Source organism: Sylvia atricapilla, chromosome 1 (genome assembly GCF_009819655.1).
Source record: "Sylvia atricapilla isolate bSylAtr1 chromosome 1, bSylAtr1.pri, whole genome shotgun sequence".
Lineage (NCBI taxonomy): Eukaryota > Metazoa > Chordata > Aves > Passeriformes > Sylviidae > Sylvia > Sylvia atricapilla.
In genome coordinates this window covers 100,496,242-100,513,532 of record NC_089140.1, presented here as the reverse complement: position 1 = coordinate 100,513,532, position 17,291 = coordinate 100,496,242, and the positions used below count along the sequence as shown (strand labels likewise).

General features: G+C 41.4%; 1 protein-coding gene across 2 annotated transcripts in view; it reads right to left on the bottom strand.

Annotated features, from left to right (window-relative positions):
- Positions 1-15,905, bottom strand: part of PIEZO2 (piezo type mechanosensitive ion channel component 2) — a 286,128-nt gene extending 270,223 nt beyond the window's left edge. For both annotated transcript variants that reach the window (XM_066328884.1, XM_066328893.1), the window contains exon 1: positions 15,656-15,905. In XM_066328884.1, the coding sequence (XP_066184981.1) occupies positions 15,656-15,719 (64 nt within the window). In that variant the 5' untranslated portion in view covers positions 15,720-15,905. The remainder of the gene's footprint in view (positions 1-15,655) is intronic.
- Positions 15,906-17,291: the final 1,386 nt, after the last annotated feature.

Below are 17,291 nucleotides of genomic sequence, written 5' to 3'. Positions count from 1 at the left end.
CATTACTACTGCACAGAAGATAAAACTGGACTTCTCTCTGTAAAATCTTGTGCTTAATAAGAGAACCATCATTCCAGCCAATAAACTAGGCAGCACAGTAATACTGCAAAGGCACTATTTAAACCAACAAAGAAAGAAACCAAAAAACTTTCTGAAATCTTTTAACAGACAAAGTCATTCACAAGTTGCTAAAAGCGAGATCTTCAGAAAGAAACACACATTAAGCCACACGTATGTTTTTAGCAAACAATGAAAATCTGGGCAGATACTACACCTGATGGCACTGAACACTGGCAACTGTGGTTATTTTCTGCTACACTATCTTTGACCCACAATGCAGCAGATGTTTTCAGCAGTGCTGGTCACATTCTGAACCATGTAAGCCATTTGCACAGCTTTCTGGATTTGACCATGGTAAATTCATCTCACTCACCGAACATTTTTATTCTCTTTACGATTTTTACTAGCTTGTTTCATCTCATAGATCTTTCACAGGATTTTTGGATTTTCTAGCACATCCTTTCACAGAGACCCTTTGAATGCCCAGTGCTTCCATTTCTAGGAAGCCAGCAAAAACTTTGATCATAGTGTACAGTCATATCTGTGTGTCTTACACATGCACCTAATGAAATCAAATTGTTACCATCATACCATGACTCATATTCACACCTAATTCATACATACAGTTAAGTTTTTTTAGATTATTTTTCTTTTGGTCATAACCTCAATTTCAGATTTGTCACTGCACTGAAAGGAACTGCTTCCAACTTGACAGAACCCCATCAGACATCTAAGAAATATATTTGGGGCTAAGTCTGACATTTTCCTCTGCCTGTTTAATACCGGCAAGAGATTCTGATTTCTCTTACAGGATCATCATTTAAATTATTAGGATATAATTGTTTAATTTTACCACTTTCAGCAATTCTGACTCAAAGAAACCATCATATCACATCTTGGCTATAATTATTTTTAAATTATAAGATAATTCAGGCAGCACTACCCATTCTATATTTGTCTAACATTATTTCCAAAATAAGAAGACAGATGATTACTGTGGGATGCTGACCACTCAAAACTCAGAAGAAATCAATGCAAGATACAAAGATTCAAATACTACAAGGTCATTTGTGTCAGAAATAGTGAGGCCAGCAGGGCCAGGGCAGTGATTGTCCTCCTGTACTCAGCACCGGTGAGGTCACAGCTTGAATCTTCACTTTTGGGCCCCTCACTACAACAAGGACATAAAGGTGCTGGAGGGTGTCCAGAGAGGGGCAGTGGAATTGGTAGAGGGTCTGGAGCACAAGGCTTACAAATTGCAGCTGAGGGAGCTGGGGCTGCTCAGCCTGGAGAAAAGGACACTGAGGAGACCTTATCACTCTCCACACCCACCCCAAAGGACATTGTGGCAAAATGGGCATCAGTCCCTTTTCTCAGGTAACAAGTGACAGGACAATAGGAAATGGTCTCTAGTCACACCAAGGGGAAGTTTAGCCTGAATATTGGAAAAATTTCTTCAGTGAAAAGGTTGTCCAGTGGTAAAGCCACCATCCCTGGGGGTATTTTAAAGATATGTGGATGTGATGCTCAGGGACATGGTTTAATGGGGGCAGTGCCAGGCCATCGGCTTGATTTATAAAGGTCTATTCCAACCTAAATTATTCTATTCTATCTTACTCTATATTGCCTCTGCCTTTTTAGCTATGACCTCTTAGAAGCAATCTAAATATATAATGAGCCTTACTATACCATAACATAAAACTCACAGGGGGCCAGGGTGAACTGCCATGAAATATGCAATCTTTGCATAGCTTCTTTTTGCAAGAAAAGTGCAAAGGACAATTATTAAATGATGGAGGCAATTTGTTTGTGGTTTTCTTCTCAGAACAATCAACATTCATGAGGGACATGAATCTGGTTTTCAGAGAGCAGCAATTAAAAAAAAAAAAAAAAAAAGAAAAAAAAAACCACACATAAGCAGCAAAGGCTTCTTTGACAGTCTAAGGAATTTTTTTTCCATGTTCCTGAGAAGAGACAATTACTGCTTGTGGCATGAGCCATTAAAAGGCAATATTTTCTGTCAGGATCTTGATAAAAACCAGCATGAAACAAGTAACAGTGTGTGAACAACACCAATAATATCTTCACATACAGCTTTGACTAACCACTTCATGAAAGACATTTTCCTTCTCTTGTGTCCAAGCTTTCTTAATGTCTCCTTCTCCACCATCTGTGCACACCCATGACATCATTAATTTATTGACATCATTTGTGGCCTTACACTAACTAGATGGCTTCTACTGACTTTGAGGTTGAATATCAGATTATTTCTTATTTTACATGTAACAATCTAATTAGATACAAACATACCTCAGTAATGAAGAGAATGACAAGCTGATTATTAGTTGTCTTCAGTTACAACAGCAGTTTCTTTCTAATTTGGTGTTACATCTTCCTCTGATTTAATCAACTTTGTGAAGATAGTGTGCTAAATGTTATCTAATTCATGGAATTCAGACACTGGCATTTCCAAATAACCCTCTGTCACTGGCAGCACTTGTTCACGGACAACTGCCTTGGGACTCACTGTTTTAAAAAATTACTTTTTTTTTTTTTTGCATCATGCACAAAAAAATTGCCTCACCTGAAATGTGAGATTTTAAAATCAGCTAAGCAACAAATCCTAGCAACGAACATCAACATGTCAAAAATACAACTGTATCAATTCTTGTAAAAAATGTTACTAATACATTTATTACCTGAGACTTTTTAATATTCACTATCTCAAGGAAAAAAGAAAATAGTATATATGAAACTTTAAAGATAAAATTACCAGTATATTTAAAACATTTTTTAAAATACACACTATTTTGATACTTCCCTGCAGATATAAATTTACTTTTTCAATGTCTTATATTTAAAAAACAAGATGCTCTCAAAATAAAAAACCAGTGTGAGCCACAGATGACATAGTCCGTATTTTATTTGCAGTACTGCATGGGGGGTGGTGTGAATCTTTCAAAGAAAGGAAAGGGCAACAGATACAGACTGTGAAAAACACGAATTTGAAAGAAGACTATGCAAAAGCTACAGAAAGACTTGAGTATATTTCCCACAACTACAAAAGCATAAAGAGACCTCAGAAAATTCATCTGGGCAGCTACAAGAACACCAATTATTGTTTTCCATGTTTTGGAATCATCTGGCACCCAAGGGCACCCCTGTGCAGAACAAGAGAAGAAAACAGTGGCTGCATGTAACTTCTGGTATCAGTAACTTGCCTTTTATCAAATGCTACATGCCACAAACCGTTCAGCTTTTCATATGGTTAAACTGTAACTCCTCCCATGCTTCTTGTAAAATAAAAGGAGCTAGGGAAGGGAATTTCCAATATACAGTGGGTTGACCCTCTAACAGCAGCATAGTTAACTGAACACTACAGTCAAAGAAATAAATAATAAATCTTGCAGTTTTCAGGGGAAAAAATGGAAACAATTTCTTCTGCTGGATTTATAGAACCCAGTACAACAGATTCTTTGAATGATCAGAACAGTGTGTTTCATATGGCCAAAACACAAGCCAGTTTTTCAAACCCTTGTTTCAAAATTGCAACCCAACAGTAAAATAACTACTGCTAAAAGTAATTTGTCAGTTCTACATGAGATGGAGGTCATGTAGGAGAAAAGTATGCAATAAAGAAACATGCAGAGCTGATTTTTTCCTGTGGTTTTAAAACAAATTAGCTGTCAAAGATATGCAGAATAACAAGAAATACTGACTAATTAAAAATACTCAAGTATGTGAACATGATTGCTGGGAAAATAATGCCAATAATTTACTGGCTGGTTAGCTCCTTAGAACAGCCAGCTTTGGACAGTTCTTGAAGTCAGGAATAAACTTTGTGGGTCTTGTATTAATTCATCATTCCATTCATTGCAAGTCACTGACTGATGGCAGTGCCAATGTTACGGAATAACATTCATTAATAATCAGCACTTTCAGATGAGAAACCCAAGTTCAACTCTTCTGAGCTTTTGGGTGCATTTCGTATGCACCCAAACACAGCAAATCAAACATACTCTACAGATACAGGCTATAATTAATTTATTCATCTTAAAACCAAGAATGGAAATCTGCACTCTCGTGAGACTTGAGGTACCAGCGAGTTTACACAGAGACTGAGGAAACAACTCCTCCCAGCAGGACTTCCAAGATCTGCTGCTACACAGTTACAGATCAAAACTCAAAAGCTACAACTAGAACATATTGAAGAACATATTGAGGCATCTACTTTCATGTGAGGAGAGAGTGTTTAGGATTTACTGCAAAGATTTAATGCTTAGGTCCTTAAATGAAATATGAGGAAGAAAAATTCCTACAAGTTCTGCCTGGGTAGCAATGCTGACTGTTCAGATATCATATCCAAACATCAATTTATTTTTACTTATGAGCCTTTGATCACAGTTTGAAAGTTCAGGGCTGGTTTTTGGGGCGTTTTTTTGTTTGGTTTGGCTTTTCTCTTTCAAGGAACAATAAAAATGGTAAATGTCTACTTTCTGTTTGTCACACTCAAACAAGGTCAAAAAGTTCCCAATCCAGTGCCCCTTAGGACATTCAACATAAGCCCCTGGGCTGTATCAAACACAGCATAGCCAAAGGAAGAGATTACTCCTTTTCTTCAGCTATCATTAAACCACATGCAATTTTGGCCCCTCTCAGGAAAAGAAATATGTTGATAAAGTTCAAAAAAATCCAGAGGAGGGTCTCTCAAAGACAGCAGAGGCTGAGGGATCTGGGCTCATTAGCACCAAGACAAGGCAGTTTTGTGGTCACTTCACAGCAGCCCCCTGACCTAAGGGGAGGTTATAGAAAAGACAGCTACAAAGGTACCTACTGAGATACAATGGCTAAAATCGGAAGTTGGGGAGTTGTAAGAGATGAAGGGAAATAAAAGAAATGGAATTGCAAAGACTGTGAGATTAACTAAGCACTGGAAGAGGCTGTAGACCTCCGTTCTGAGATTCTCAACACCCAACAGGAAAAAGCCCTGAGCAATCCCAGTTAAATTCAGCATTGCACTGAACTGGAGACTGGAGAGATCTCTCGAGGTGCCTCCCAGCCTGGGATGCTGTGAGGAGGAAAACAGAAAGACTGACCAATGCCCCTCCCACAATCACCCCAGAAACCTGGGGCAGGGGCAGGCAGGGGTGCGGCCCACCTCAGCTGCTTCCAAAGAACACATGGGAAACCCAAACCAGACAACTGTGGAATCACTTGCCCCACAGCAGAATATTATTCCTTCTCCTCAAAACAGAAGCTCACTCCAATGACTTGGCTAGCTCATTCTTTATGTTCTTGTCTTTTTTTTAAAACAACTGCTATATTCTCATTTCTGAGTATTTCAAGGACGACTAACACGCATTAATTATGCAGGCAGGATACTCTGGTAATGAGACCTTCTTGTTCCTTCCAGTGTGCAATATTGTGTAGCAATGGAACAATCTCACTGCTATTCCATTCCAAGAGCAACAGGAAACAGCAAACTCCACAGGGGGAAGAAACAAACGGAACTCCCCCAAATACAGTAACAGTAAATATAGCCAGGAAATAACCTGATATTCTTCTGCTGCTATTCCAGCAACTCCAACTGCTTCATCCTCTGGGGCACACTAACGACCACTTGTGACCTTCTGCCATTTCCTTGCTCTTGCCAGTATGGCTCACCCAGCAGCCAAGTTGTAGGAAACAAGATTTGCGTATTGCCTCCTTTCTCTGTTTTAATGTGGACTTCTCTAAAGGGAGAGGTGAACTTAAATTATTAGGCCAACCCTGATTTCTACCCTCCAAACAGCACTCTGGGAATTGTTTTGTACCCCTCAGTCTGTCTATATGCTATGATAAAAACAGAGGCATCAGGAGAGGCTTATTGAGGCTGTCAAAATTTGACAGTGGCTTATTTCACATTAAGTTATTGTATCTCTAAGCAATTTATGCCTAAAATCACTGTGGTACGATAAACTGCAAGGATCTTTTCTTTAAACACGCATAAAATGAGCATGTTTACTTATGCTTTCATCAAATTAACAAGAAAAATATTTGAAGCTTTACATGCCAATGGCAATGAAAAACTACAAGACATGTTTATGTACACCAACAGCATCATGATGGAGTTCACTCGCTCAGTTCAATAAAAACAAATGGCTAACAAGCTAAACACTACTAAGGTTAGAGAACATGTGACAACCAAGTCTATATACAAGAAGTGAAAATCATGAACTATAGAGATTGCAGCTGAAACATATTTTCACAAACAGTCACAGTGTCACACTGGTTTGTTGGGGATAATTGCCCAATTATACTCTAAAAGGACTGAAGAAAGTCGTAAACTTGACTATCTTTACCAGATGCTTTGTTTTTAAGAACATAGCAAAGACACTTTATTTAAAGAAAATTTTTAAAAAGCTGGTTATTGATTTCCTTTCAATTTTGAGAGAATAAGCTATGGAAGTGGGGATTTTTGTTTACACAGCACTATACTGCAAAAACACATGGCGCACATTTAGCTAACAAACAAAAGATTTGGGACATACTTCACAGATCTTTATTCTTTAAATTACAGTTATTTGACATGTTAAAGGTCTAGACAAGATGGAGGAGGAGGAAGGAGAAGAATCAAAACAGCTATGCAGCTTTTCTAGCTTTATGGTACACTTACCACAACAGAATTTCTTTGGCACTACAACCTGAAGAAAATAATTTTTTAATTTAGCATTCAGAAAAGGCACAAATATTTCTCTATGACTTTTTATACAGAAATATACAATTACTGCCCTCAAAGAGAATGTTGATGGTGTCAATGACTTATGCAAAATCAAAGAAAATAATCACAATTCTATGCTTGCAACTGAAAGAGCCCTTCAAAATACATGCACCAGGAAGTCTCGTTTCTGAGAAATTTTTGAAGGGTTAAAATATGTAGTTTCTTTTAACTTGTTTTGTAGATGTGTATTTAAGTATGTAACTGTGAATTAAATGAATGAACAATGAATTGAAACATGTTTTTGAACACTGCTTTAAACAACATTGTCATAGATGACAACATGATGTAATATTTGTGGTTGTAAAAGTTTTCTACATACTTTAGGATTCGTTGAGACAAATTTCCCTCACGTTCCTTTGGCTTATGAATTAATCTATTCTCGGTGACCAGGAAACTGATTCTGAAAGATGTTGCAAAAAGCCACGAACATAACTAGGGAAGAAAAGCATAACACAAACAGATGCAGCCTCTATACAACCATTATGCTTGTTCCAGCCATTTCCCAATATATGAGAATGTAATTAAATTAAATTCACAGTAAGTGTCACTGTACTTGTTTGCTAGATTTCCTTGACAAATGAATCAACATCATCAGAGATGCATAATGTTGTAATCAACATCACCTTTTACAGCTGGAGATTTATCAATTTGGATAAAGGCCTACTATGAAACTGTAAAATTGAGGAGGGTTACAGTGCCTAGCCAGTATGTTTCACTGACCATTCCTTTCCAAGCCTTTGCAACCTCAATTTGCACTTCAAAAAAGCTAAAGTTAACACACACATGCAACTTGGAATACATGTTTGCTAGCAAAAGGAGTTTAGTGTTCCTCAAATTACCTAGGAGCTAATGTCTTTAATAGCAAATCTTTAAACAAAAAAAAAAAAAAAAAATTAAAAAATCAACATTTTATTGAGTGGCATTAGCGCAACTAGGAAAAAGACAGCACTTTTTCTTGTTTAGCATCTCTAACCACACAGTGTTTGGCATGCTTCAGCACAACAGGAGCCCAGAACACACCACCTCAACTTCTGGTCAAGGGACAGAACCTGGTCCTCCCTTGAATACCACTTGGAACTTTGCTTTTAACTTATGGTTCTGTCCAGCTATATTAACTAATTAGTGGCTTGGAAACAATAGACAGAGTTTGTCTGTAATGTCTGGAGTCCCAGGCTTTAGAATAGCTTGCCCAAAAGGGAGTGATTAGTGTGTCACTCACAAACACATAGTCACTTATAGTTTGATTTCCTTTATAAAACACCTTCCAAACTAAAGACTACCTGAATGAATTCAGGGATGAGCTAGACTGCGCTGTCTATACAACTTGTAAAGGTATCCTGTCCTGAAACTCCCGTTTTTCATGGGGAAGGCAGATTAACATAATCCTCATCCCTTTCTCTTCAGAACTGGACAACTGATAGGAAACTCAGAGCTGTTAATTTCTACAGTTAATCTTAATGGTTGATTTTATGCTTTCAAATGTTATTCTAAAGTGTTAGAGTAAATAGAACACTACACTGTTGTTGATTTAAGTGATTATACACACTTCCTCCCATCCAAAGGATTATTTACTAAGGTAACAAACTCGAAATGAATTAAATAGTACTCTTTTTTTATTCATGGTGGAATTCACCCATGGAATTCATTGCCATAGGATATTATCAAAGCTAACACTGCAGCTCAGAATTAATGATATAAAAGGAATTAAAATACAGAATAGCAACCTTAATGTGACATTCAGGTTTTACAACTGCTTTCTTAATATAGGAAACAGACAGGTAAGACCCTCAGGGAAGGAGAAGTGCATTAATACAACCACATCCTGCATCAAAGGATATACCTGTAACAAACATGGCAAAACAGCTGATTTATCTGACAAAACTCCCAGTATACCAGTTTCTCTCAGTAAAAGAATGAGAAGGTTCCCTCACTCATACTCCTGGCAGCAAAAACTGCACTTTCTCTGAAAACTTCTTATCTACACACTACCAGCTTCTGACCTGCTTAGTTTCAGAGACCTGTCAAGATGACAGAATGAAGATCTATGATCACCACTAAAGTAATGCTACAGAAAACTTTACCTTAGAAAACAAATCTGGATTGATTTAGTTACAAATATTGATCAGTCTGCTGCAGTATAGGAAAAAATTATACAGCCTCTTACTTGCAAATCATACTTAGAGTATCTTTAGAACTGCCTAAAGATATTAGAAGGGCTAGTACAATCTACTGACTACACAGAATCTTGCACTAATTAGAACTTTCTAGCTTCATTCTTCAGAATGGAAATTAAACAGTCTGTTTTTCAGAATACTACAGTCTAACACATGAAAGTAGTTACTGATCTTCCTCAAACAAAACATTATCCCCAAAAAGGACACCACAGTTTTACAATGGCTATCATTTCAAAGTGAAAAGACATGTAGAGAAGAAAATATGGAGCATTTTCCTCTGAAGGAGGACATAATTTGGTGTCCCTTTCAGACACAATCCTTTGGATCATACTTCTTTCCGAGAGTTGTTTTAGCAACACCAGTAACTCTAAAGTTGTTCAGCTTTTGCCAGCATTTGCAACTCTGCTACACCAACAAACATGTTGGTAAAAATGTAACACAAAATTATTTTAGTGTTTAAGTGGTTAAAACTGTTGAACTCCCTGCCTATTGTGTATTAGTTTTTGTTTCCTGCAGTTTTGCACTTTTAGCAAATACCTGAAATGAAAAAGCACCATAGCTACACACATACATCTGCAATAATAGTATCATTCTCTTCCCTGATCTCCATCAGAAACATCCACCAAAAAATGAGGCATCACCAAATAAACACAGGTCTGTCATTTCATGTTTTGATTTGACTGCTCAGATAAAACAAACAAACAACAACAACAAAAAAAAAAACCCACCACCAAAATACGGCTCAGTGTTGTACCTGCAATTTAGAAAAGAGGGAATTTCATGCATGACATGATTTTCATGAGCTCCAGCACAACAAATAAAGGATTCAAATACTTTTCAGTCCTGGCAGCCACCAGGCAAACAGTCCACTTTCTTCAAGTAACTCTGGCCAGTCAGCTCTCTCCCACGTTCAGCACTACCTGTGGAACAAGTTACCCACCAGGTAAGCCTTAACCCTTGCAAACTTACGGGTTCTAGTTTTAGCTTAGTAATTAAGTGGATTCAAACCACTTAACAGAATGGTTAGGATATATAAGTAGAGAAGGTAAGAACTTATAGACAAGTTTCATTTCTATTTTTTTTTTTGTGGGATTCATCTTTAAGTGGTTTTCAGCCTGAGCACTAGGGAAGAAGCAGAGGCAGTCAGCCTGAGATGGCTGTTACACAAGAGAGAAGGACACCGTACTTGCAGCAGACTGCTGCCTCCCCACTCTCCCAAAAACTCTCCTCTGGATCTTAACTGACCCTCTGAGCCTAGGTGGAAGCCACAGAGATTGCAATGACATTTTGTGCACAAGGACATCTAACAGTGTGCCTACAAGCCTGGAAAATGTTGCTCCTGCAAAGCTGTGTATATACTGCTCCCCCTTGACACCTTTCACTTGCTCCCACCGAACAAGGCAAAACTTCCTGTAAACAAAGAAGCCAGGTAAAATAATTTAAATCATTTAAAAGGGGAATGAAAGCTTCCATTTTCACTGGTTTAGGATCTCTTGTGCGAACTGACATCCAAGTTAACTTTTTTTCAGCATGCTACCGACTAACGGTTCCTAGACTTTTTGTTGCTGTGACTAATACTTTTATGAGTGTTCTGGGACAACAACAGAGTTTTAGAGTGTAATGGGAAGTCTATGTGAATTTTTATCCTGCTGGTCCCTATCATTCTCTTGGTACATCATCATAAATATTCCTCAATGTCACCCTCATGACAAAAAAACCCCCCAGCAGTCTGATCTTTGCCTTCCTTTCAGTAACTGACCAATTTTAGAGCATAATGAGCAGGACTTTCCCCATCTACAGGAAGTTTATTTCAACTTTAAAAATGTGTCAAAGTTTGTTGATATGTACATATGCATTGTCACATGCAGTGCCACTACACAAACTGCCCTGTAGGCAGAAGAGTCCTGCATCACAGCTTGCTATGTCATCACTGGGACATCACCTGCAGACAGGCACATAAAAATTATTCAGTCACCTGAAAACTGCAACAAAATATCATATTCTGTGATCATTTATTGAACAGCCACCTCCAGTGAAATCAACGAAAAGCACAAAATAAATAACCCAAGGACAGCGTGGTTCTCTGCCTCCACAGGCTTGCCTTAGTATTGCAGTTGTCCAATTTATTCTCTCTATAGGAAATATGAGTAGCAATAATTCAAAGCAGCAAAACACATAGGGAGGTATTGGATTCTGAAATACACTTCAAACACGTAATTTAAGAAGCATTTTAGTACCTGGTAATCTAGTAATTCAGATATTTCCCCTTAAAATTTTTCATCAATATTTGTTAATTTGAGGATAAAAGATCACTCAAGCATCCTGGATTCTACCTTTTTCTTCCAAGACAGAATACAGATGTCATTCCCACTGAGGCACTTCCAGCATTTCACCTGCATTTTTGAAAATAATGTAATGATTCAAGAAATATTCCCTTAACATATTGTTTATATCCTGAAGAGATGGTAATTCTGATTCATTCAGTATCATTCTCATGAGTACTGGTTGCTGAATGGAGAAATAAAAGATATAAAATAAGAAAAATAATTCCGTCTGCTTACCAGGGTTTTAAGTACTTGCCTCAAAGAAAGTCATGAAAATTTCAAAATAATTGTGAACTCTGAAAAAATTGGTGAACTCTGTCACAAATAAAATTCTAAAGTATTTTCTTTTTACCTGCCATTGCTTACAAAACTCTGATACCTGCACTCAGTCCCTAAGAAAACCCCAAACTTTCTAGTAGGATCTACAACTCTTAGTTTATCTGTGTCAAAATTCAAGAGTTCAGAAAGCAAGTGTAACTGCTGGGAAGCACTTGGCCCAGGCAACTACTTCACTGAAGCCCATTTGCTGATAACACACAATCCAACAGCATCAGTCAAAAACCAGAGAAAACCATCCTCTGGAAAAATCTCCAAAGCATTTTTTTCCCCAGCACCCCATTTGAAAATAGCCATGTTTTGCCTAAGAGAAAACTAATGAATTGTGTGTGAACTAAAACAATTGGAAGCAGTATAATTAAAAACTGTTATCAAGTAAGCCAGTTTTGTGGTTCAAGTGTCTACAAACCAAAGAAAGCAATTACCAAAGGATTGTTGTGATGCCTTACTCCAACATGGAAAATCACTTCTTGTATTTTTCAAGTATATATGACTAACAAAACAAGACACCTTGGTTCACACCAAGGCTGAAGCTTTAAAAGACAAAATACAAAAAGCCCACTTTCCACCACCAGTGCCAAAAGCCCCTCCTCCTCTATTTTGTTATTTATTTTTTCAGCATTGTATTACTACAGTACAGAAAAAATATCACATTGTAATAATCACACTAAAAAAATAAGAATCCAATAAAGTAGTCTCTCGGTCTTATTACAGAACACACTACTTTATTTGCAACAACTTTCACATTACTCTAAGTTACTATTTAAACTCGAGGATCACATGGGACTGAATGTAAGATTTTTATTATGAAAATAACATGACAGGATCAACCTTGAAGTCATAAGCCTACAATTAGCTTTTCAATCACCAAAGCCTTTCATTCTGTGCATATTAAATTTCCTGTCTTCATCAGGTGCTCAAGGCACACCATTCTTGAGCTTTAAATGGAAACATCTAGGCTTACCTGCACAAGATTAGACTCTCCAGTGCTACAGATCTGATCCTAAAAATTCTTACAAGGAATTGTGTTTTCTCAGTTATGCGCTTGAATCTGTGCTTAGAAAGTATTTCATCCCAGCAAACTGACCTTTTTTTCATAAATGCAAACTAGCATTAGTATTTCTGTTAAATGTACGTAAAGTTAAGGTATTTAAGGTATTAACACTTAAAACATTAACCAATTTAACAGTATTTAAAGAATCCGTTTTCAGCTTAGCAGATCTGCTATTTCTCTTGAGTTTGCCACAGCTGCCATTGCCCTCCACACACCTAGTCAGGGCTCTCCAACCTTGTTACTTCGTAGTCTTAGAAACAAAAAAGCAAACTATATAAGAAACTGTAGTAATTGTGCATTTTAATATCACAAACAACGGATTCTCAAGCAAAAGAATCACTCTGTATTTCCACCCTTTTGGCAGTGCCAGACACATTCACTGCCCAGACAGGGGCAGGAGACAGAAGAGCATCAGTCTCGCAGTGAGTCCTTGTGGCAGCTTTTCAGCTGCGGATGTAATCTCACCGTAAGTCATGCAAAAAACCATCACTCTAAAAAGCCTTTTTCAGGAAGCCCATGAAACACTTCCTTGATGCCCTGGAAAGGAAGAGAGCACTTGGCTCAGGGGTGGCTCAGGGATAACTCAGGTGCAGAGGCAAGGTAAGTGAAAGAGTGAAGCAGGCTTCACCGCAGTGAGGACTCTGCTAAGAGCTTGTAAAGGGGGACAAAAAAAATAACACCTACAGACACAAACTAAGGCAAGAGAAAAGCTGTTTGTCCAATTACCAATTCTTCTCTCAAATCCAAATGAACAAGATTTCTAGGTCCAAACCCAAAAGTTCCGCAGTGGGATTTCTTTTATAATACTCAAGACGGGAAGTGCCTCTTTCAGGTTTCGTATTTCGATTAATCCTCAGACGAGGAAGATTTATGAGCACAAGCAATTCATGACAACATCAGTTCTCATCTGTGGAGGTATTACTGCAATGCGAAAGTACTTTTGCATTACTAAATATCAGGAATATGGACAGCGAGACCATTTTATCTGAACTTGTTTTTGATACAGAACAAGTCTGGCAGGAGCCAGACTGACCACCTGACAGAACAATATTCCTCCTATTTAAATACTAGAGCAAGATATTATATTATTAGAGTAACAGTAAAAAAAAAAAAATCGCCTAAACACCATTTGTTTTCTGAATCCTTTCTTCTTCCCACATCTTTCCAGTAAATTCATCCTCATACTTTAACGATCTTTCATAAATTTAAAGAAATTACGGGGCCCAACTAATTCCAAAAGAGAGTTAGCTCTGTGACTAATGCTGGCACTGAAAGACCTGCCTGACACCTTGGCTTTGAGGGCATCCCACCACCTCCCCCACGCATTACCACCCAGCTCCTCCACCCACAGCGCTCCTGCACACCGGCCACCAAGGCACAGACACCTGGTTGCACAGGGACAGCCTTAAAGCCCCCCTCTGCTGCCACGGATCAGTGGAACTGTGTCCTTCCTAGCACCAGTGGTGGCCACCCAAGCCTAGGGCCGGGCACCTGCGGGGAGACCACGGGCTCTAGAAGGAGCAGAAAGCGGGTGCAGATGCTGGCGACGGTCTGAAAAGCTGCCTCCGTCTCATCCCTCATACAACCGTGCTAACAGCACCCACCACACGGCCTCAGGCAAAGCGACGGGGGAAAAGTGCATTTTCACTCGCAGGCCGCGCAAGCAGGAGGGCTGCACACCGCGAGGCACCAGGGAGCGCCCTGGGTCCCGCACGCCCCCAGCGCGGCTGAGGATGGGATCCACGTCCTCCTGCCCGGAGAAGTCGGAGGCAGCGCAGGGCACCTGGAGTGTGGCGCAGCTCCCGGGCAGGGTGGAGGGAAAGATGCTGAAATAGAGAGGCGCTGGCCGGGCCACCATGGGGTTAGTCAAGGGCAAAGGCCCGGGAAGGATGTGCGTTTCGGGGGCGGCTGGGCAGGCAGCCCGGTCCTGCAAGGACGGCGAGGCAGTGTGGAGAGTGGGAGTCGCTCCCGGCAGCCGCGGCGTTCGGTGCCCGCTCCGTGCGGCCGGGAAGGGTTTGGCGGCGGCCCGGGACCAGCCCGGGAGCTCTGAGGCTGCCGCGCAAGGTACGGCCGGCACCGCTCCCTGCCCGCGGAGGATGTGCCACCCGGGGCTGACCATCGAAGGGTTTCTCTCCGCGCAGTGCCATTCCCGGCCCCCCTTTCCCCAGCTCCCGCCCCGCAGCCCTCCACCGCCCCGAGGGCACCAGCCCCGGCCGCGCTGCCCTCCGCAACCGCGGCTTTCGAGGCCACCGCGTTGTCCTGCGATCTAACGGGCAGTCGGGACTTATTCGGAGTTTTTTTTCAAATTGTGAGGAGGGCACGGATTAATATTAACATATTCACCCGTGGCTGGACACCGCAGCTCTCCATCCAAAAATAATTAGTTTCTTGGATAGCCGCCTGCTAAGAAACGCGATTTAATAAACTGAAATTTCTCTCTCTCAAAGTAAGGAAAATCTACCTCCTGAAAACCTCCGTAAATTTGAAATCTACTCCTGCTGAAACGCTCACTCTTCCCTTTAAAAAAGTACCCCCGAAACCCTAACACGGAGGCTGAAACAGCCTGCCTAGAGGGCAAACCCTGAATCCTCCTCTCTCCCACACCTAGCTGGAAGATGCGAGGCGACGCGGGACTCGGGAAGCAGCGGCAGCTGGTCAGAGCGAAAAGCCGCGGAGCCCCGCACGCCGGTACCGCGGTGAACAGAGCCCCGACACACGTGCGAACCCCCCACCCCCGGGGGGACACCAACGGCGACAAAACTTAGTAACAACAACAAACATGTAAGAAATTAGGGGCGAGTTATGAAGTTTCAAGTTTCTTGGAGAAACAGGGGAACGGGGGAGATGCCACTAGGAAGGAGAGCGGAGCATCCCCCAAGCTGCCGGCCCCGGCCCCGGGACGCGCACCCGCCCGGGGACCCCCGGAGGGAGGGAGGGAGGGACGTACCGGCAGTCAGGCACACGGGCAGGAGCAGCCGGAAGGTGAGCCCGCACACCACCTCGCTGGCCATCGCGGCGGGCGGGGGTCGCGGCCGGCCGGCCGGAGAGCCGTCCCTCTCTGCGCGCCACCGCCGCTCCTAGGGCCGCCCGTGAGCGGAGCCGCCGCGGCGGCGGAGCATCGCCCGTCACCTCCTCGCCTCAGCCGCGCTGCCTCACGCCTCCCGCCGCATCCCGGCGGCAGCCCATGCAAGCAGCGCCGCACCCCCGGCCCGGGGCACGCACACGCCCGCCCCCTCGGGGCTCCCCCCACCGCCCTCCCCCGCTCGCCCGGCAGCGCGGAGCGGCCGCCCCGACGGCGCGGGCCCAGCCGGCGGCACCCGCGGAGCGCCCACGGAGCGCCGGGGAATTGCCCCGCGCCCCGCCCCGAGCCTCCGCGCCTCCTCCGCCCCCGCCCCTGCCCGCGCCCCTCCGCGGGCACCGTCCTGCCACCGCGCCGCGCTGAAAACTTCGCCCGTTTTCCCTAACGCTTCTTTTCCTCTTGGTTTTGGGGAGGGCTGTTAACAATTTTTCTTCACTTCTTTTCTTTTTTTTTTTTCTTTCGTTTAAATTTTTGTTGTTAACGTGGTGGTGTTTTTTTGTTTTTGGGGTTTTTTGGTTTTTTTGGTTGGGGTTTTTTTGTTTTGTTTTTTTTTTTTTTTTTTTTTTTTTTTCTTGTTTGGGGAGCGGTTTTCTCTAATCTGTTCACTTCCCGCCCCTCCTCCTACACCCCCCTTCCCCCTCCCTTTTCAGCAGCACATTTAGGTCCACAAGAAAATTGTCGCCTGGAAAAAATATAGATCTCCGGTGGCTGGAATGTATTTGACTTTTCTGGAAAGCTTTTTACCCTTTAAAATACGGTGCTGGTTAAGAAATGCTGTTGGTTTAAAGGGACCGCTTCAAGGCCCAGCTGGTGTGTCCCTGTGCATGTACTGAATGAACCTCACAGGCGCGCTTGAAATAGTGATGCTGTAAAAGAGAAAGTTGTTAATGTTGTTACCAATACAAGTAAAAAGGTGTTTCATTTTTGGCAATGTATTGCAATCCTTCATATTTAAATGAGGGACGTTTAGGCTGGACATCCTCTTCCTGGGGGCAGTGCTTTAGGTAACTTCGCTCCATGCAAGACTGGGGTAAGAGAAAGCAGGAGCAGTGACCGTGTGGTCCTTGACATAATTTCTCTGCCCTTCCTCCTGCTGAAAGACCTCATCCAGTCTTACTTCAAATGCAAAGAGTCCTAGATTTTGCTCTTGAAGTCTTGTTTGAATGTTTGTTTTGGTGCTTTGTTTTTGTTTGTTTGGTTTTTTTATTCTTTTAATTACTTAAGCATATTTTGCTTTCCCATGCTTTCTAAAAGAAAGTCTTTTCATATCCTTCTTGCAGAGGAAAATGATTGCAAACGTGAACATGACTCACAGGAAAATACAAAGGGTCTTTTAAAGAAAAAAATTAAAACTATGCATTGGGGGGGTTCAAACTACAAGTGTTGAGCCATGCAAATATCTGACTTTTGTTTTATGAATAATGGCAATTATTCGGATATTCAAATCTTATGTTTGAATAAGATGCTAACAGAATGCTAAACATGCTAACAGAAACTGATACAA